The sequence below is a fragment of the Pseudopodoces humilis genome, chromosome 14 (genome assembly GCF_049639895.1).
Source record: "Pseudopodoces humilis isolate 2021_Gansu_Grassland_sample_001 chromosome 14, ASM4963989v1, whole genome shotgun sequence".
Classification (NCBI taxonomy): Eukaryota; Metazoa; Chordata; class Aves; order Passeriformes; family Paridae; genus Pseudopodoces; species Pseudopodoces humilis.
In genome coordinates this window covers 8,755,025-8,776,102 of record NC_142213.1, presented here as the reverse complement: position 1 = coordinate 8,776,102, position 21,078 = coordinate 8,755,025, and the positions used below count along the sequence as shown (strand labels likewise).

Sequence of the window (21,078 nt, the reverse complement as noted above, 5' to 3'; positions counted from 1 at the left end):
CTTAAAAAGGTTTTCTTTGCCCAAGGAAAACATCTGTGATTAAATAGCTGGCTGTAATAACAAATAAGAAAAATCCTGTCTACGTGCCTAAGCATATCTTGAAATCTCAAATCCAGAGTGCGCCTTTCCCTCTGCAGCTGTGTCTGTCTGTGCACAGTAACTGGTACAGTCAATTGTCACTGTTACAGTCAGGAGAGGCCTGGCCACAGGCCCCGTGCTCCTTCTCTTGCTACTAAAGATGGACATAAAGAACACCGAACAAGAAATTACAGCTTTCACTGATGGGGTCTAATTTGGGTGAAGAAGCTGTTACTATAAGATTTAAACCAAGATAAATAGTCTCTGACCAGCTAAGAATGCAGCGGACTTGGCAGTGTTAGGTTGACTGTTAGACTCTGATCTTAAAGGTCTTTGCAATCTAAATGCTTCTCTGATTTTAAGAATTAATTTAATAGCTATATTGAAAGGCTAGTAAATGGAATACAGGAAAACATTCTTACTAAACACATCAAAATGTAACCGCTGAGGAGTTAAAATCTTCTTATATATCTTACTGAAAATTAAATGTAATTTTAGTTTTGAAAGACATAATATAAAACAGCATCCAAATCTCTCCTCTCTTGTACATTTAATGAATTCTCTGCATAAGTGTGAGTTTTCTGAAAACAAATAAATCTGCAGGTTTGAGTTCCAGCATATGATTGATTGCAGTGGAGTGAAAAGATTTTAGCCAGAGTTGCCAGACTGCATTTGAACCAGCTCTGCAGGAGTCGGAGCAGAAGGGAGGAGAGCAGAGCAATGCCCTGTTTTGCAGAAAGCCTCCTTGAGTTGAAATATTTCTTTGGCTGTAAATGTTTCAGTGTCATACAGTGTTTAATAAAACCTGTCTGAGACATGCAGTCTATCAGAAAAACAATCAAATTTCTGTGTGAGGTCATACCCGTTCAGCACAAGTAACAACCTCTTCTTTCTTTCTGTTATTTTGTTTGCATTTTAACATTGTATGTCATAAGGGGTTCTTTTTTAATGTTCCTGTGGTTTCATGTGAAAAGAGGGAAGAAAATACGTGAATATGAAGTAGCTCTCTCAGCAAACATGTAATGGACTGACAGAAATCTTGCTTGATAAAGACTGCATTTTAATAAAAATGGAACATTTTCACTGTATTTGAGAGAAGATGACCAACCATGTTCTGCTGAAAAGCAAAAATGTAGAAGAGCCTTCTTTTAAGAATTCATAGCAACACTGTAAAGGGTGGAAATAATCTCAAGGGCTCTTTAATTCAAGTTAACTCTATTCCATTGTCAACAGCTGACTCACTAACAGGCCCATGACTTCACAGGTAGGTGTTAGTGGAATAAATAGTGATTGAGTTACAGGGTAGTTATAAATATTCATGTTATTTAGCTCCAAGCAAAAACATGTTACTTTTTCCCTTCAAATCACTTCAAATGTTTATAGCTTGCATAAATAAACTGAACAGGCTGAGGGAAAATGTTTAGTAAATCACTATTGTTTGCATGAATTTTGTAAAGTAAAGAACTCTTGGTCAGATAAAAAAAGTTCCATGAATATTGCTAATTTCTCAGGGTATGGGGAAAGAGCCTGTCTTCTTGATGGCCTTTAAATCTTTTTTAAGCCCCTGCTTGAAAGCCAGTCCAGAATGACAAAACACAAGAACAGACCAGGTGCTCTGTTTCCTCACTGCGTGTTCAGTGCCTCTGCTCCAGACTCTTGTGTGCCCTTCATCTCCTCTTTGCTAGACCAAACACACACAATTTTATCAGCATGTCCCTAACATGAGCTTATCAGCTTTCTTCTCTTCTGGGTTCTTCTCAGTCCATGCTTAGAGCTGAGCACTGTTCTCCTGCTAAAACACTGCCTGCAGGGAATGGCAAAAAAGGGTTCCTTTGGCACCTTGGACAAACGGGGAACACGGCAGACACTCGCCTCACCAGGCTCTCCTTCCAGTTCCCTGTTCTTCTGTGGCAGGAGGCTGTCACAGCACATGGAGGTGGCATAAAGACAACTTTCTTGGGAACATATTTTGCAGCTGTTACAAGGTCAAAAGTCTCATACAAATGGATTTTTTATATTTTCCAGGTGTATTCCTTAGTCACTTTTATAATTTTTTCCCCAGCAGGTAACATTCTAATGAACTGAAAAAAAACCTTTGAGCCCTTTTTGGCCAAAGGACAACAAATTAATGTTGGTAGTCATTCTGTTAACTAATATGGCACTTTTTTCTTGATAGCTAAAGAAAGAACTAACTGTACAAAATTTTCTGGAGTACAGCCAGGTTACTTCTCAAAGAGTGAAATTAAGACATGCTTTCTACTTGTATTAATATTGTTTTTGCTTTGTGGAAAGTTCAAGTACAGCAGTTGGAAATAGATATTGAGATACTTTGGCATGTTACCACATTTTAAGAGGTAAGTTCTTATTCTAAATTATTGCCATTTCATTCATCCTGGTTGAAGAAGCCCAGAAGCTCTTTAACTGATGCACGTCTTCTTTGAAAGAAGAAATACCATTCTTAAAGCCCAGAGAAAATGGCAGTTTGAGGCTATAGATTTCTGTAATGTTATTTGGCATGTGTTCTTAGCAAAGAGAAATAAAAGCAGGAAATAAAATAGTGGTCACAAATTGTATCAGCACAAGAGCTGGAAATGGTAAGTCTAAGCTTCTGATGTACCATTTTCGCTGCGGTTAAGCAAAATGCTTAAAATTAATATGTTCTTGCAGCTGAATTTAATGTAACCCAAATAAATCATTAAATATGTTATTTTCAGACCTTGTCAGGTAGTTTAATTGATGGTGGACTTACCTTCAAAATCCAGGAGTTTTGTTTAACTCAGCTGACATACCATCTGTCAAGTCAACTGTGTGCTCAGTTAAGGAAATGTAGTTCCAGGCAGGCAATGAAGGAATTGCTTCTCTAGAAAAGGAACAAAATCAAACTCTGCTAGGGTCTTTTGAGTACCACTAAAATATTTTTCAAAGTGGGGGAGGGCAGGGCAGGGCTATGTGCAGGAAAAGAATGAAAGGGAATATAGTGCAAGGCAAGATTTCCTGAGACGTAAAAGACCCCAGCAATCCTGGAGACAGTATGTACTGCTGGAGGAGAGCATAGTTAATAGCTGTATAGCTCAGAAATCAATACATAGCAAAAAGAAATCTAAATTTTCTGTGCCTGCCTTGATGATGAGTTTGGGTCCTTCCCTAACATACCAGGCCCACAAGTATTTATTTACGCACATAACTTCCTTACAAATCTTCACATGTGATGCTCAAGTGACAAAACCTGGGGAAGCATGAAAATTTTACAAGGTTATGTAGGATTCAGACTTGAAAAAATAAAATAAGGACCCTTGAGGTTTAGTATGTTTTCATTAGTGCTTTAGGTTTTGTGCATTTTAGACTACTTATGGTGTAAAATTCTTCTGTATATGTTAGCAGTCCATTAATGCATTTTTTTAAATTTTGTAGATTAGTATTTTATGAATATGACTTGTTATCTTCCTCTGTTCTCTGTTTTTAACAGGCACTGGGAATGACTTTTGAGTGGTATTTATAGTTTTGTTTGCCTTGCTCTCTACTGGAAAGACTAATCTCTTAAACATTTCATTCCAGTACCTCAGATTAATTTTCCACAAATCAACTTCAAACAAATTCTTGTGCAGACATTCTTACACAGCAGAAACTCTCCCATCTCAGATAAAAGTGTGGTGTAGTTAGGACAAAGGGCAAGGGACAGTCATCTTTTTGCAAATCAGCAAAAGATAGCTACAACCAGTGTCAAGAAGAAAATTACATTTCAATACATCAGAAAAATAAACATTTCCTACTCTACTTGCTATTCATTTTATAAATTTAAATACCCTCATAAAATTTGTACAGCTTGTCACTTAACAACTATTAATTCTATTTTTGTCATTTCTGAGTAACTGAAACAGTTTCACTAATCAGTTTATGCGATCAGTCCTGAAGTGACTTGGTTTTATTATTCTCCTTGCTGTTTTCTAGAGATACCCGTGTTTTACATTTCCTTCCTGCAACTCCAGTTGTTCACATTCAAGTCTTATTTCTTCCCATAGATACTAAAGAACAGTTTGATTCTTCTATCTTTAATCCTGCTCAGTGCCATTTGTTCTACATTGTTTCGTAATATCAAGGTAACTGCAGAAAATGGGTGAGAACAATAAAAAATAGTGAACAAGCTTGGGCAGGAGCAAAATACCATAAGCTTTCAGCAGTTTGATATTTCATACCAGTGATCAATATGAGACATTTTTAATAGCTCGCACTAAAGGCTTTATAAGAGTATGTATGTTTGCAGAGAAAAGATTATGCTAGTCCCCGGTCTAAAAAACTGTTTGGTAGCAAAACTTTTTGTATCAACAGTTTCATTTCAACAAATGAGTAGGGTCCCTTCAAAAATACCACACTGGAAAAGCAGACATCTTGTGCTTTCACTGTTTTGATGCCAGTTCTTCTACTAACATTTAAGGCTGGGCTTAGGTTTGGCATCACATTATATTCTCAAGAAGGCAGCTGCTTCTAGAAAAGAGCCAAAACTGTTTCTGTGTCAAAACCACAATGATAAAAAAATCAGCATAGCCTGCCAGTCAGCACCTCTTTCACAGGAGTATAAAGTGTCCAGCAGAACAAACAGAATGATTTTGAAAGCTGCTATTAAGTTTCAACAGTATTACTAGTTTCCCTTTTAAAGATCTATAACTATTTCCCACAGGTGAATGTTTATTTGTTTTACCAAGTATCTTATGCTTTTTAAAGAGGCGAAGCACCATGAGAGCAGTTCCTTTCCTGACAAGCAAGACATCCTTTTTTAACAGAGATTGTTAAAATTTCCAATTTAAAGTGTAGACTTTAAAGTGAAAAAAATTCAACTGTGAAATGGGTATTTAGCTCCTTTAATAAGCAAAACTATTGTCAACATATTCTGATAGACATTGCTTTTAATTGCAACAAGTTTTTAATTCAAGGCAGTCTCAAAGTTCAATGAAAAAATTAAAAAAAATGTTTATGGTTCCAGCAGAATCGTAGCTGGAAATTTTGATGTAACACATTTCTTATTTCTTAAGTGTGCCTAGACAACACATCATTACTACATTTGCAATCAGCCAAATGACTGAATTCAATGAGAACTTTGAAACTGCAGAGAGAACAAAAGCAACATAGGGAAACAAATAACATGGTTTTGCAATTGAAATACCTGTAGATGGTGTAACAAGTTCTCATGTTAATCTGGTGCCATGAAGCTTGAAGAAACCCCACTGGGCCTCTAAAAATCCAGCACCTTATATCATTATTTTCATTATAAAGAAAGTAATCTTATTATTTCCCTTTCAAATAATGCTGGTTTTGGCTGGAGTAGAGTTTATTTTTTCCATAGGAGCTAGTATGGGGCTGTATTTTGAATTTGTACTGAAAACAGCAATTGTCAAAATTGACAACTCAGGGATGTTTTGTTATTGCTGTGCAGAGCTCACACAGAGCCAAGGCCTTTCTGCCCCTCACCCCACCAGGGAGGAGGCTGGGGGTGCACAGGCAGCTGGAGGAGGACAAGCTGGGACAGCTGATCACAGCTGGCCAAAGGGATACTCCAGACCATGTGGCATCAAGCTCAGCTAGGGAAGAAGGAGGAAGGAGGGGACATTTGGAGTGATGATATTTGTCTTCTTAAATAACCATTATGTGGGATGGATCCCTGTTTTCCTGCAGATGGCTGAACACCTGCCTGCCCATGGCAAGGGCTAAATGAATTCCATGTTTTCCTTTGCTTGTGTGCAGCCTTTACCTGTTAAATTGTCTGGATCTCAACCAACAGGTTTTCTCACTTTACTGTAGTAGAGCATAGTTTTCCATTGGGGTTGAACCACAAATGTTCTTTTCAGCATCCAGTGTGAGGCTTGAAGGGTTCAAGGTAAGAACAGATTTGGCTGGAATGTGCAAGATCACATTATAGCTGCTGTTGCTGTTTATCTGTTGACAGACTCCTGTGCTTACCATGGGGCTTGTTTGGCTTCTGTACACAGGTGTTTGGTGCTTGTTGGTGGCTGGTTTGCTGCTTTCACTGCTTGCTGTACTACTTATCTTATTTGACTGTGCCTGGGAACATTCTGATAACAGCAATGTTTCTGTGCTGCTGTACTGAACAGACTGGAACTCCATGTGAACTCAAGTCAAAGGGTCCGTGACCTAAAGATGAGTTCAAGCAGCAGCAGGACACTCCAAAGCATCTGTGACTGTGGCTCAGTCCAGGCCAGAGCAAGAAAACCTCCCACTATTCCCAGGCTGTCTCCCATTAGAGTACAACCATGACAACAGTTCAGCAGAATCGCTATTTCAAAATTATCAGCTTGGAACCTCTTCTGCCTGGTTTAATTTTACATTTGAACTGCAGACATATTTAGAGAGATACATGGATGTAAAGTACTAATATTTTTCCATTTAATGTGCACTCCAAATCCCACATCTTCAAAGTCCTGATCTAAGTACTGCTATATGACATGACCATTTGTGATGAAAATGAAGTAATTTATATGCATAACATAAAACTTCCAAGTCTTACTTAAGGCCCTACTGAAGAAATATTTCTTGATTCTCTGAAGCCTTTCACTCTAACATCTGGCTCAGATATGAGCACAGTGAAAGGCAGTAATTTTTTTTTTCTCATTCAGTATTCTGTTGTTCATTATCCTTACTTGGAAGTATTTATAAACAGCCATTATTTCATACTGTGACCTCCAAAAAGTCATGATTCATTTTCCTTCCTTCTAAAAAAAAAAAAAGAATCAATGAAATAGGGTGTCATCTCACTTGAACTCTGTTTGCTGTGGCACATATTGCACTTCTCCCATCTCTGAGGTCCAAATTAGAATTTATTATGCCAGTCTTGGCAATTTCTGTTGGCAGCAGTTGACTTGACCTTTTAATCCAGTTAGCTTTTTCCACTACAGTACTCAAATAATGGGCTGTAGGAAGGCAAATGCCTTTAGTCAATGGGTTGTGAGACACTAACATGAATCTTTGCCATCACAAATTACTAGAGCTCAGATCCATACAACAGACTGTGAAAAAGTCAGTCACAACAGCCTGTTTACCTTAAAGGACAGTCTGGGTGATGAATAACTTGTCCCAGAGGACTACATTTGTTCACTGAAAGTGCAGTCACTACAGCCTGTGCTGCCCTCTCCCCAAGGCAAAGGCAAGTGTCCAGCAGTGCCCGAGCACGGCCGGTCACTGTGGGGTACGAGGTGATGGTCTCATAGTCCATTCGGGACAGGCTTTGCTGGGAGCGAAGCACATCGAGGATGTGGTTGAGGCGTCCTTCTGTCATGCAGTTCAGTATGGTCTGTCTCTGGCAGGCAAGGATTTGACAGCAGTTTCCTTTTCTGCAAGGACCTTGAGTGAAAGGAAAACAAAATGAGATAAACCATTTTTCATCCAGAAGCTGTTAGGAAGTGATAGCATCAACACCAGAAATATAAACTCAGAGGAAGGAAGGAAGGAAGGAAGGAAGGAAGGAAGGAAGGAAGGAAGGAAGGAAGGAAGGAAGGAAGGAAGGAAGGAAGGAAGGAGGAGTTAGTTTGTTTGTGCTCTATGTTTGAAACTAGAATTTTCATCTCGTGTTTGAAACTCACAATCAGATTACAGCACATAGGTATTTTAAACCACTGAGTGCTCAGATTGTGTGAGGGGAGAAGATTTTCAGGTCCTGTCCTATTCATCTAGCATCTGTATTTAACTTTGTGCAAAACACCTTGCCTGGACACAGATGAGAAAACTTTCTCCAAAGGTGGAAGGACAGACAACTTCAGGGTAGCAGGAGCATTCAAAACATGTAGAGTGAAACTGGGAAGATGAATATACATCAATGCCAAATTAGTAACAAAAGTAATACTACTGATAAAATGGTTGAGAGCTTTGGGCTCTCTTTCTTTCCATGCAATGATTAGAATACCTAGTGCTGACATTAGGGTTTTTAGTGTACAGTAAGTACCATACATGAAGAGAAAATTAATAACCAAAAGCTGTGTTGCTTTGGAGAACATGCTTCTGTCATTCTGATTTCTAAGTATTGCCAGGAGAGTTCTGTGATGAACTTTTCCTGCATGGTCTACTCTGTTGACTTATCCAGAAATTATGTCATCACTCAAGTAAATTGCTGTAGAGGAGGACAGCCAGCTAGCCTGAGAATTGTTATGGGCCAGTTTGCAAAAAGTTAGCATAAAAACCTCACAAAGCTTCACCCACAGACAAAGAGTCTTCACAAATCAGAATCTGACCCTTTCTGCCTCTCTTCTGCAGAAGGACCTGGGTTGATGTGAGGGGATGAAGAGCCCCCTGTCACCTGTTTCTGTAGTCAATAGCTACTTTTGCAGAGGTACACAATACACAGTAAATGATTGCAAGAAAATATTCCAGACCTAAACAACTAATGTATTTCACATTCAATGTATGCTGTGTTTTTTGTATTTTTATTATGGTCTTTTCAGAACTGTTCTCAGCCTCACTGTGGCCCTGAAAGAAAGGAACATGCCAATGTTCTCAGTGGTCAGTACCTGAACTTCTGAGAACAGAGGAGCAGCTGTACACAAATAGATATTTCTTTCAAGTTAGAATCAGTTATTACTCTAAATACCTGAAAATGTGCGCAAAATTTAGAAAAATCTGTTTCCTCCAGGTTTTAACCAATTAATCACTAAGATCTGGCCAAGGTGAATATTGCCAGCTCAAAGTGGCAATGGTGCCTTACCTGACACTGCTTGTCCAAGGCACATTGGTTGTGGTCTGTGCTTAAGAGCCAGTGGTGGGGTGTTATTCTGGCTGCTCTCTTTGCCTGCAGTTGAACCAGATGAAGGAGCTGTGCAAAAGGGGCTTGATTTTCTTCTCTCAGAGCCTGGGTGATCTAGAAAAAGTTTAAGATGAGCAAGATGAGACCTTTGAAATGAACAAGAAAACATTACACATATGTTGCCCACTATAGGAGACAGGAACTGAAGACTGACTTGAGATTACTTTGGCTCTTGTTAATACATCATTCATTATTCCTAGGAAAACTTTGGCATATATTACTATACACATCTGACTTTTCCAAGCTGTCTCTAGGAATTTGTTATTGAAGTTATGGAACATTTTATTCTGTCCATAAGTCTGATGGCTATTGATCAGAACTAAAGTGCTTGGAAATGCAGATTTTGCTACCAGTTAATTGACTTCTGATGTCTCAATTTTTGTACCTGAAGGCATGAGAAATATAGGCAATCTCTTCTTGACACAAATTTAAACACTTAGGACAAATCCACATTGGAAAGGTAAAGAAAGTTATCTATATAGGAACAGTGATTATCAGGAATTATTCATACATTCCTGGCAACATTACCTTTTTAAAACATATCTCTCTTTCTTAGCAAATTACAAAATAAGCAGTTATTCCTGGTGGCACAAAGCAATTCCCAGAGGGAATTGTTCTGTCAAAAGCAACAGGCAATATTTGATGTGTGATGTGTGAGAGAAAGGCAGCTCTACATTTATATCTCAGTATTCTAAAAAAAAAAAATAAATTACTAACATATTTTTATTATTAGATCTATACATTTAAGTGGAAAGCTTTGTGGTGTCTCTGGTTTCCTGCAGTAAACTCATGCTTCAGATCATACCAGCATAGAGCACAGCTTTACTCTGAGAAGTGACAATTTTGCATGAAAAATTACATTTCTATATGGAACAACTAGTAATTTGTCCTTTTCTTATAGCAGCTGGAGCTGAATATAATTCAAGTTGGTGACCTTTTGTTGCTGTTGCATTCTGTGAGGTAGTATTTGACACACCCATCTCAATATTATCTCTTCCTGCTGTATTTGCAGTGCTATCAAGTAGAACAGTTGACAAGCTTGGCACTACAAGAGGAATTTTCTTCCTGATTAAGTGGTTGTCTTTTTGTGGACAGATGATCTGAAAGAGATCCAAATAGAGAAGAGTTATCTTCTTGGAAACTTTTGTTCCAAAACTGTTTCTAAACAGAAGAGGTTCAAAACAAACCTTGAGAGGAGGTTGTTTTTGCAAGAGCAATGTCAGAGTGAGCTGCTTGGAACAAGATAAAACAGTGGGTTTTCTTGGATGGAGTTATCCTGGTTAGGAACATTTTGCCCAAGTGTTTGCATTATACAGTGTCAGGGCTGTCAGGAGAAATAAGCAGCTGATGATTACTCTGAAGACTCCTGTGCCACGAACTCACCTCTGAATTGCACGTGCCTCTCTGCAGTGTGTAGGTCTCTGAGCCTTTGCATGCATTAAGCGCTCTCTCCTGGAAGAAGAAAAACACAGTGACTGCAGTAAGTGTAGACGTGGTTTGTTCCATTCACAGCTGTCAGGAGCAACAATTTATAGTAACATAACTTGCACTGGCAACATATCTTAAACTGTAAGGTACACTCATATATAGTAACAGTTCTGACAAAATTCTATGTTGTTTCTCTTTCCAGTGTTTCAAATTTATTTTAAAACCCAGTGTTGAATCATGCAGAGGAAAGTGAAAATAAGATTGTATTGAGAGAAACTGGGCTAGCTAGAACATGTTTGCTTTTAAATAGCCAAACAGCATGGCCATCCTGCGTTCAGTGTGCCAAACTATCTGCAGTAAGGATGTGTCAACACTTGAAACTTTTTTTCCAGTTTGAACATCCACAGCAGATTTGTTAAACTATTTTTGAGGTTTTATACTTCAACAGTTGCAAATCAATTTTCCAGAAACTTCAGTATCATTTTCAGAGTAATTTTGGACTTATCAGTTCAGTTGTTTGAACAATAAATTATGCTCATTAACAAAATAAGTCTTCACAATCTAAGAAATTGAAAAATAAAACTTTTCTCAAGGGAGAGTATACTGCCAAATACTCCATAACTTAATGTTTCAATCCCAAATAAACTTCAACAGTTTTTATTTAAAAATTACTCTGACTCTAACATTGCCACCTATTAAAACATTGATCAAGGGCTGTTCTATAAGCCCAGAATGTGATTGCAACATACAGAAATAGTGCAGCATGCATCAACATACACAACACACAGTAATGAAATCAACAACACAGCATGGGTTGTGTAACTCCAGCTAGAGCCAGTCCTTGTCCAAGGGCCAAAACACGTGTGTCACTGTTTTTGTTCAGTGCCTATGTTAACTAGCCAGGATGTAGTTATGTTTGTAGCAGTCACATCTGTGCCAGGTTTCCCATGGCAGTGTGAGCAGATATGGAGCTAGCTTTATTTCCTTGGTTGCTGGCTGTTCCCCAGCCCCTCCTGTGGTATTAGAGAGCCCCTGGGATGAGCAGTGTCTTTTCCTGAAAGCCTGGCAATTTAGAAGCAGTGAAGGGTACAGAGCAGTGCTGTTACTGCTATTGCTACCACAGGTACAAATGCTGTTCAGGTTTTGAACTAGAGGGTTTCTAACCAGTACATACAAAAAACCCGTCCTTGGTTCTAGCCCTAATCTGCAGTACTTGAGCTGATGTTTGTTCTCACTCACGTGGGTTTGCCAGGCTGAGTCCAGGTGGTGACTAGAAAGAAGTCAAAATATTTTTAAAATAGCAGGTAGCAATTGACTAATTTTCTAGAGGACCTCACAATATATATTGTACAATTTCTGAATGAACCTGAAGTGCCAAAGGGTACTCCCCAGCTCTCTGGCATGACCAGTAAAACAATCAAGACAAAACCTTCACTGGCTTTGGGTCAGAAAGATTGCAATTGAGCAAATTAAATAATGTTGTAGGAGAACAAGAAATTTTGCACTAACCTTTGCATCCATCAAATTGTAGATTGCGGCAGAAATTACCTCCTTATTTATACTAGTCAAAACTCCATTTAGAAGGTGTACACATTCTGCAGGGGCAATAAAGCACTTTAAACACCACATTGTGTAGGAAAGCATGTATACATTTAGGTATCATCATATTGCAGCTAACTTTACTATTATATTGAGAAATTGGATTAATTAGAGGAAATTAGTTAAATACAACTTCAACCTCATACTTTACCTTATAGTAAACAAAATTTTGGAGATAAATAAGTCAATCTCTGGTAGGAAACTTCAGTTAGAGGAAACATCAAAGGTAGTCTGATGATCTAAAGACCATTTTCACTTCAGTTGTTCAAAGTGTTAGAGCTCCTACAAAGACTGTCTCCATTTAAAATCTTGCACAGAAAGAAATCCTGAATGTTACCTGCAGTGTGTGGTCTATAATCTGGTTTTTGATGCCAGCACAGAACAATGAGGTGCAACAATCTATTCCTCTCAGGCAAATTACTTGGTATGAACTTTTCTGAAATGCCTGGCCGCAAACTGCTGCAGATTCCTCTCAAAACATCAAGCAGGACTGTTTGACCTACAATTTAAAAGAAAGTGTCACTGCCAAAAAATATTAAAGACCTCTTAAAATTACATCCAATGTAAGTCAAAAGGAAAGATATATTAATGTTCTTGAAAGTAGATATTCTAGCCTTTAACAATAGCTATAGCTGCTTATTGCAACAGGACCTTTCAGGATAAAGAACTCTGTTCAATACCGAGTCACAAATGGTTATGTAAACTTGTACTGTAACCTACATGCACAGATACCTCAGGAATACAGGCTATTATTTTAAGCATAGTTTTATATAAAGCCTTACACTTGCATTATGAGAGTATAACAAAAGAATTGTAAAAAAAAAAAAGGAATCTGCATTGAACAGCCTCAAGATGGCAGCCATAAGTTGTATGGGCATTTAGATATTATTCCATGCAGAATTTTTTGAAGGTTCTCAGTCTGTAAAACACAGGAGTCCTTCAATCAGTTTTGCCATGCAGGATGAAGCCCATAGCAAAGAAGCCCTTACTAATCTCCACTTCCATGTAATAGGGATTGTTCCTAGACACTGACAATTATTATATAATGCTTTGTAAACTAAGTTCTCTACAACTGCTCACACTTTTGTCTAAGAAAGTAAGATCCCCTGCTTCCTTAAGATAATCCCTCATGAACTGACATTTCTGGATTGGTATTTGAAATTCACAGCAACTGTAAAATTGAGTATTCTGCTCATTCAATTAGCTACTTGTCACTGATTTTATGAAGTGATATTCCTTCTCTCTGAAGGTACGTGGAAAACCCATCTCAGTGATAATGCTTCAGCAAGCACAGATTGATGATACTAGTGGGGGAAGAAGCTCTGCTTTTTCCCTTCAGAAAGAGCAGCTTCTTCAGAAACATTTAGGATTTGGTGAGGAATTGTAATATTTACATCCTCTAATGTGGAGCTTTGTGCTGTAACAGTAAGAGAAGGCAAAGGGACATCTGAAAAGACGGTGTTTGTGTCATAATTTCACTACAATAAGGGAATTTGTGGACAAGATGTGGACAGCACAAAGTCTGACATGAACAATAAATACCTTCAAAAGGTTTCTGTCTGCTGAGACTCTCCCAACACAGGATTCCAAAACTGAAAAAAAAACCAAAAAACAACAAAACAGTGAAAGATCATTCATTAGTTTGCAATCTGTATCTACATTCTGTTTCAAGAGTTTAACTTTAATTCTGTTTTCAGGAGTTTAACTTTGTATGTTTCATAAAAGAAATCAGAAGAGTGGTCTCCTTAAAAGTTATTTAAAATATTAGTCCACAGCTCTGTGTGCTGGTCATGATGACGTGTATCCATCCAGACCAGTGGCACTTTGTGGTCCTCTCATTTATTGAGGCATCCACAATGTATGTAACATACCCAAAAGGGAGATGTGGCAGTGAGTAATCTCCCCACTTTGTATAAATCACTTTGTTAAAAAGTACAGGTGCTTCAGTGTCTCAGTAACTTATCCCAGCAGAGATTCCATAGGATCTTAATGGGACACTGTTGAGGGAAAGGTTTTATTTTTACCTGGGCCTGATCTAGGCATAAATTATACCTTCTGAAACTAAAGCAAACAACAATTTACACTTCTAAACTATGGGAAGCAGTTATGAGGCTTCTAAATATATCTGAAAGTTTTGGCAGCTGTTACACTTTTAAAACATTTAGGTCCATTATATAAATATTTATATGACTGACTTTGAGAACAGTACTTAATCTTATTCACCAAAGATGGGAAATTAAAAGTTAATTCACTGCTGTGATTGGCCTCATGTGCCATACTACCCTACTGCATTATGTATGTCTGGCATTTCTACTGTAATATCTTTGAAGTGTTTTGGCAGCATTGTAGAGCGCAGCATGGACTAGGTATGATGTGCCCTTAGAAACTCCTTAGAAACTCATTCACTCACCTGTAAATATCACCTTCCTGGGAAGGGAGGCCTCCTTCAAGTATTTCAGGAGGAAGATACACTAAATCCTGGCAGTTTCTGTGATGGCAGTTCTGCAGGTCTGACCTCAGTTGCTGTTTCCTCCAGTTGGTTAGGCCATAATCTGATATCTATGGAAATGTGAGCAAAAGTAATTTTAGTAACAATATAACAAGTCTTGTATCAAATGTTGACTGCTAAGATCTATATATTCAACAATAGGACAATCACTGGATTTTATATTAATGGACTAACAGTAGAAGCTCCTACCTTGGCTCTGTACTGCACATCCAAAAGCACATTGGAAGGTTTCAGGCTGCAGTGGCAGAGAGCAGGTCCAAGGCTGTGAAGATGGTGCAGCCCTTCAGCCACATCCAACAGGATCCTTATGAGTAAGGGAAAGGGAAGTTCTGGGTACAGTTGATGCTAAGCAACACAAAATACAGGTTTTGGTACGGTGAAGTTGTTACTATTCCCATTTTCATTTGACAACAAACAGAACTACAATACAGAAGCACAATGCAGAAACTGAAGAACATATTGTGACTACTATCCATAATTTACATACTGATTTTACTTTGATCTTGTAATTAATTTTATCACCTCAAAGATGACATCTTTTTTCTACCTCATGGATGAGGGAGTGGAGGGATCCATTGTTCATCCATTCAGTCACTATCCCCACAAGTCCATGGTACTGGTAAATCCCAAGGAAAGGCAGGAGATGTTCAGACTCATAGTGTCTGACACTTGCTATGTCCTGAAGTAGCAACTTCCATTCTCTGAAAAAAAAAAAAAAACAAGTCAAAGGCAGGTTAGACTGAAGTGAACTTCAGTGGAAGATGAAAGTGTAGGATGTGGAAATGAGTGAGAACCATATGGTTGAACATAAACTAGTATTATTTATAATAACCCAGTAACATATAGCCTTCCAAACAACTGTAAGAACATGAAGCAGTTGTAGTGTAGTGTATTTTTATAATATAAAGTAAATTTAATTTTTCTAATATAAAATGAAAGACTCCTGGATGCTTTAATATGAACATAAGAGCACAGTTTGAAGCAGGATTGAAGTGTGAAGGCAGGAAAAAGCTGGAGTATGTGAAATATTAGATTAACAATAAAACAAAGATTTACTTTTACAGTTCCAAATAACTTGTATTCTTTTGCTATTAGTGACATCCACATTGGCAAGGAAATTATGTGTTTCCATGCTTTCCTTGCACATCTCACTGCTGTGTAACCCTGGCCATTACCTCCCCTCCTCCCATATCACCTGCTTTCATCTGTGCACGCTGGTTTAGATTAAATTCAACTGAGGTCTCTTCAGGGACCTCTAGAAAAATAACACCTTAGCATACTGTTATTACTGATCCAGGTTTGTAGACATTATTATAGTAGATTAATTATTGACTTCAGAATTAAGCTCTACTTCATAAAAAATTGTAAAAAAACATAGAGCTTGTTTCTCACTAAAGTTGCCTCCAAGTTGCCTCTTGGTTGGTCAGGATTTCTAGGAATGGAGATGTGCTTAGGGATGAGGTGATCCTGGATAAGCCACAATTTGTTCTGGTGCCACCACTGCAGGTCTGTGCTGCCCATCAGTGGGGTTGGTTGGGCAGATGAGACCCATACCTGTCTGTAGTGTCCTGGCTGGTCAGCAGCTTCACAGAGATGGAAGTATTCCAGGAAATATGAAAGGCTTTGAGTGCAAAGCCTGAGCCTGTTCTGGTCAAAGTAAAGCTTTCCAAATCTTCCTGGGTTACCATCGGTAATGGACTGGCCATTTCTTGATTGCTGGCTTGGGGGAAAAATGTGGCAGAAAAGAATTTAAGAGGGTTTTTTTGTCACAATTACCAAAGCACAGTGAAGTTACATCTCCCCTTACTTCCCAAGTAACAAATCCAAGAGCCTTTCTTTCACCATTTTGTGTCAGACTTTCCTTACAAAGAGAGGAAAAATGTACTAATTGCAAAGGAGTGTCTGGACCATAATTTTCCACCTGAAGCGTCAAGATGCTAGTTAATTGCTCATCATTATTGCTTCTCTGAAATCTCCTTACAGAGGAGATGAGGCTGACAGGTTAACAATTTCATAAAATTTGAAAAGGTTCCTCTGAATGAAGATAATTTTCTAAATGAGCAATTTATTCCTTAAAGTTGCAAAGACAGACCACACAAATCTACCAGTCCTGAATGTAAAGGAGGTAAACAAAATGCTGGCAGAAGCAAAATTATGTCTCATTTTTATTCTATACAGCAATAAATAATAATTTAAATAGCCAAAAAAATTTACTCAACTCCAACCATAGTGCATGGAAGACCAAATAATGGTTTTATCACCTAAACCATTCTTGAAAGTATTAATTTTTATTTAAAATTGAATCAAGTAATAATATAAGCATTTTTTGAGCTCTTGCTCACTGGCTACTTAGAAATTAAAGCTAATAATCAGCTCTTTATTTTGGATTTTCAAAATCTAATAAAACTGGAGACTTTTTGGAATTGAAACAGAAACCACTTCAATTTTTATTGTTAAAAGCCATGTCATGACATGCTAAGCACCATTCTCCCTGTGTCTCAGTTTCTACATCTTTGTATTGCAAGGTACCAAGACATTCTTTCAATAATTCTGCTCTTTTGAATGCTTTTTCTCCTATATCCTTTAAAAATCTCATTATCAACCCCCAAAGTCAATATTCCAGAGATTACCTATGCAAGCACATGGTTTGCATTATTTTTAGTAAGACACTAAAAGTCTTGGATAACTTTGCCATCCCTGCCCAGCCATGCAGACAGGGTCATGAAAAAGACTGCTATAAAAGCCATTTATTTCAAGTTTATAATTATAAGGTAATTTTTAAAAATTAATTCATAGTAAAAATGTTTCCTTACTATGAGAGAAAGTAGGTTAATATACAGATATCTCAGGGAAAGAAACTGGAAATAAAAATCAACTTACCTCTGGAAATACGAACATAAAACGATGGAATGGATGGAATGAATGGAGTGAAACTGCTGATACCAAGTGTGAGTCGATTTGAACTGCATTCAAACACAGCTCGAGATTTCCTGCCTGTGAGTCAGCTTGCTTGTTGATCTCTCCTTTTATTGGCTGCCAGAAAACATCTAACATTTCCTGGTCAGATACACAAACTGTAACTCTTTAGTGACTGTAGATGAGAGCAATTACAGAGAAGCTGGACAGCTGCTTCTTCCACATCAAGAGTGAAAGGTATATAACAGTGTAAAATACCATATTGGATACAGCCCAGGTACAGAATTATGTGGAGCTGTGCTCAGACTGTGCAGCTGATACTGATTTCTGCAGTGGGTCAAGCTGACAGCACAAGTTAAAAACCCCCTAAATATTTTAAGCCAAATTGATCTTAAAACAGGAAATAAATGCTGGGTTTCTGGTAGGAGGGTGGACAGGCATAGGGTAATGTCCTGTTACAGAGAAGTCAGGTTCAATTGGGTGTCAAACAGCCCTCCTGAAGAGGATGTAGGGGTTAGGGTGAAAGTCCAGCTGGTCATGAGCCAGTAGTATGTTCTCATCACAAAAGAAGAAAATTAAATACTGGGATCCATTAGAAATGCAGTCAGGAAAGTGAGACAAGTTATGGTGCCTCAGTGCCCAGAAATGGTGAGGTTGAAATACTGGGAGCAGCTTTAGGGCCCTCAGTTCAAAGACAATGTTGACAAACTGGAGAGGACACAATACACAGCTACCAAGATGGGGCGCTGGGACACATACCTTACAACGAGAGGCTGAGAGGGCCAGTCTTGCTCTGGCAGATGCAGCAGGCCAAGGAGAGATCAGTTTGAATCCTACAGCTATTTGAAAGTCAGTTATGAAGATAGAGACAAATTCTTCTCCATAGTGGCAGATAACCAGCAGTGGCATGGGCAGGTGTCTCAACTTCAGAGCTTCAAGCCAGATGCTAGAAAAAAAATTCACCAGGTGAGTAATGAAATTCTTTATGTGCCACTCAGGTTTCAGAGCCTCCATCCTTTAAAGGTCCTCTAGACTTAGCTAAACAAAACCATGGCTGACCTGATTCAGCACTGCCAGCAGTCCTGCCTTTAGCAGGAGGCTGGGCTAGAAAGTGACAAAAGTTCTGTATACCTTTAATTTTATGAAAACCTTACAGGGCCTAATTGTGTTCCTGCTAGGCCCTTATCATACGCATTCCCACTGAGGGCTGATGGAACTGCTGCATGCAAGGTGGAAACTTAAAGAGAGAGCAGTTGTTTCAGTTGATCACATTTTATGCAAATTTCTCTATTTATAGAGTCTGACTTAAAAGCAGTGTCAGTAAATGAGATTCTGTCCACAGACTTCAGCTGGTTTTGGATGAAACCCTAACCTCCGCCTGTCCTGGGGAGGGGAGGAGCAGTGAGGCAGTTAGCTAATCCTCCCGTGATCACAGGAAAGTCCCTTTTTATCATAAAATCATGTGGCCAGGGCTGTGTGGCCTGAGAGGAAGCACACTATGAGGGGGAAGTTCACAGTGTGCTTTTGCTGACAGCTGTAACTCTCTAACCAGCATCAGCTTTCTCTGCCCAGCACACCCCTCCTCAAGGGAAATTTAGTGTGAGGAGACAGAAGCAGCAAAGGTGAGAAAAGTGGGCTTTAAAAATCCTAGAGAAGGCTGGAAGCATGTCAGGTTGTGTTGTTGGCACCACAGGATCTTCCTCCCTTGGCTTTGATTTATCAACACCACATTAATTTTTGTTTATGTATTTTTATATAATTTTGTTTATATATATTCTATACTTCTGTGAAAAGTACATTAAAAATGTTTTCCTCTTTAAAAGGTGCTGGCCTGTCTGGCTCAGCCTGTGCTGCAGGAGAATCACAAACTCTTCAAAATCCATACAGCTAATTAAAGAAAGTTCTTCAGAGGAGCTTTGTATCTAAATTTGAAGGACTTAATTTTACTGAAATTATTTGACACTTAAAGTAGTTTTAGGTAGATCTGTATTTTTAGAATATCATGTGATGGGGAAACAGAGTACTAGAACAATTCCACATTTGTTTACTCCTTTTGACTATTGTTTTCAGCTTAAAAAACCCCTTAGCATAAAACCAGAAAGCTTAATTTTAATCCATATGTGAAGAAAGCAGAAATTTACAGGCCAATTTACAGTGCAGGTCTGACCTAATTAAACATTCTTATTAACTGAACATGTTAATGAAAAAAAAAAATAAAATCAGTATTTTACCTAAATATAATTCATCCAGAGAAATTAAAACTTCTCACATACTATGAACACTTATAAACAATGGGCAAGAAAATCTTCTGTAGGCTTCCACAAGGCCAGTCTTGTGCAGAAATCAGACAGTGAAGAAAACAAAAGTTTTGTTTCACTGTAAATTGTTGAGGTTTTTTGGGTTTTTTTTTTTTTCCTTGTAATAATGTAAAATACTTGGAATAAGACCTTGCAGCAAATAGTAATGGGTAAGAGAGACATTGAATCATTCTCATCTCCTGTGCATAGCTTTCATTCATTGCCATACAGGCAGCTAAATACATAGGTGCTGGAGAAGGACAGACACTCCTGCCAGAACCAGCAGCTGCCTGATGCCCAGGGGCTGTATGCTGTTCTCAGGGACAGGGAGAGACTGAATTCCATTGGAAATACCACTGAGTGCATTCCAGCCATATGGAAGGGGAAACAACAGTGAACAGAAAGATAATCTGAAGAATAGCACTTTAAATGTTCATTATGTGAGTGCCTGCAGGATTCCTTTTAGTGAGTGAATCCAGCCATCACAGAAGGTTTGGCAGAGGACATCTGACTATAACTGCAGGAAACATTCTGAGATAGTAGGTTATTTCTCATATGTACATTCATGCTAAATGACAGCACAAGTCTTTTAGCAGAGTCATGGATCTAAAAAAAGTCAGAGCCCAGTGCTTAGTCCATTCAGAAGACAAACAAAACTGACTCTCATATTGTCAAAGAATGAGCAGTTAAAAGACATCATATTTATTAATTCACTTTTCAAAGTATCAAAATTAAGTCTTTTAAAACCTAACCATAAGAAGAGCTAGAAGTTTTGCTTTTTTAATCCTAACTTATTTTTGTGTCTCATTCACAAACTAAGACAGTTCATAGGAAACATAAATATGATCTTAACAGTACCTTAACATCCTGAAAGCAGGAATAATAAAGATACCTAAAGTATAACAGTTTAAGACACAAGTGGTTTATAATTCTTCTCTTCATAACAGTCACAAAGAGTTACAATCAAATTTAGAATAAAATAAGGGTTTTACAAAGAGTAGCTTTAAAGGGCCATGACATAAGACAAAGCATGAATAGAGAGAGAGTGTACAACGGAAGAATGACACAGGACCAGAAGATTGAAGCATTGAGATGACCCAAATACCAAAGCCTCTGATACATATTCAGTAAACACTACACTTGGATATTTCAGAAGAGTTCCCAGCATCATTTCTCAATCTGGCTATTCCAGTTGAGCCTCTGGGCAGGATAACTTTTGGCAAGGAGGTAAGTTCTAAGGTGCTGAATTCTTTGGCATCCTGTCTATTTTGGGAGGACTTATAAGGAGATAATGTTAAAATGCTGTAGGTTTTAGATTTGGAGGATTCAAATGGTATGTAGTTCAGCTTTATAAAAGCTGGGCTGTAGTGCATGAGTGCAGCCAATGATTTAATCATCTTGCTCTGGAAGACAAGACTCCAAACAGGAAAAACACTCACTCGCTGTAA

The 21,078-nt window shown here is 38.2% G+C and overlaps 1 protein-coding gene across 4 annotated transcripts; it reads right to left on the bottom strand.

The window, feature by feature from the left end:
* Positions 1-1,234: 1,234 nt before the first annotated feature.
* On the bottom strand, positions 1,235-18,557 carry LOC102105196 (receptor-interacting serine/threonine-protein kinase 2-like). 4 transcript variants are annotated; one of them, XR_015773807.1, is made up of 16 exons: positions 18,465-18,557; positions 18,093-18,279; positions 17,298-17,464; positions 15,972-16,137; positions 14,965-15,118; positions 14,607-14,762; positions 14,319-14,467; positions 13,451-13,500; positions 12,246-12,407; positions 11,819-11,904; positions 10,265-10,333; positions 9,816-9,981; positions 8,783-8,935; positions 5,822-7,428; positions 2,828-2,938; positions 1,235-1,996 (listed from the first exon to the last, which is right to left on the bottom strand). XR_015773807.1 is itself a non-coding variant. In XM_088062397.1 (14 exons), the coding sequence occupies exons 4-14, from the start codon at positions 16,121-16,123 to the stop codon at positions 7,124-7,126; spliced, it is 1,602 nt and encodes a 533-aa protein (XP_087918523.1). In that variant the 5' UTR covers positions 16,124-16,137; positions 17,298-17,464; positions 18,093-18,279; positions 18,465-18,557; the 3' UTR covers positions 4,914-7,123. The 4 variants fall into 4 exon arrangements, 2 of the variants coding, with proteins under 2 accessions (XP_087918523.1, XP_087918524.1); XR_015773806.1 differs by having other exon boundaries at positions 1,237-1,882; XM_088062397.1 differs by lacking the exons at positions 1,235-1,996; positions 2,828-2,938 and having other exon boundaries at positions 4,914-7,428.
* Between the last annotated feature and the right edge of the window lie 2,521 nt (positions 18,558-21,078).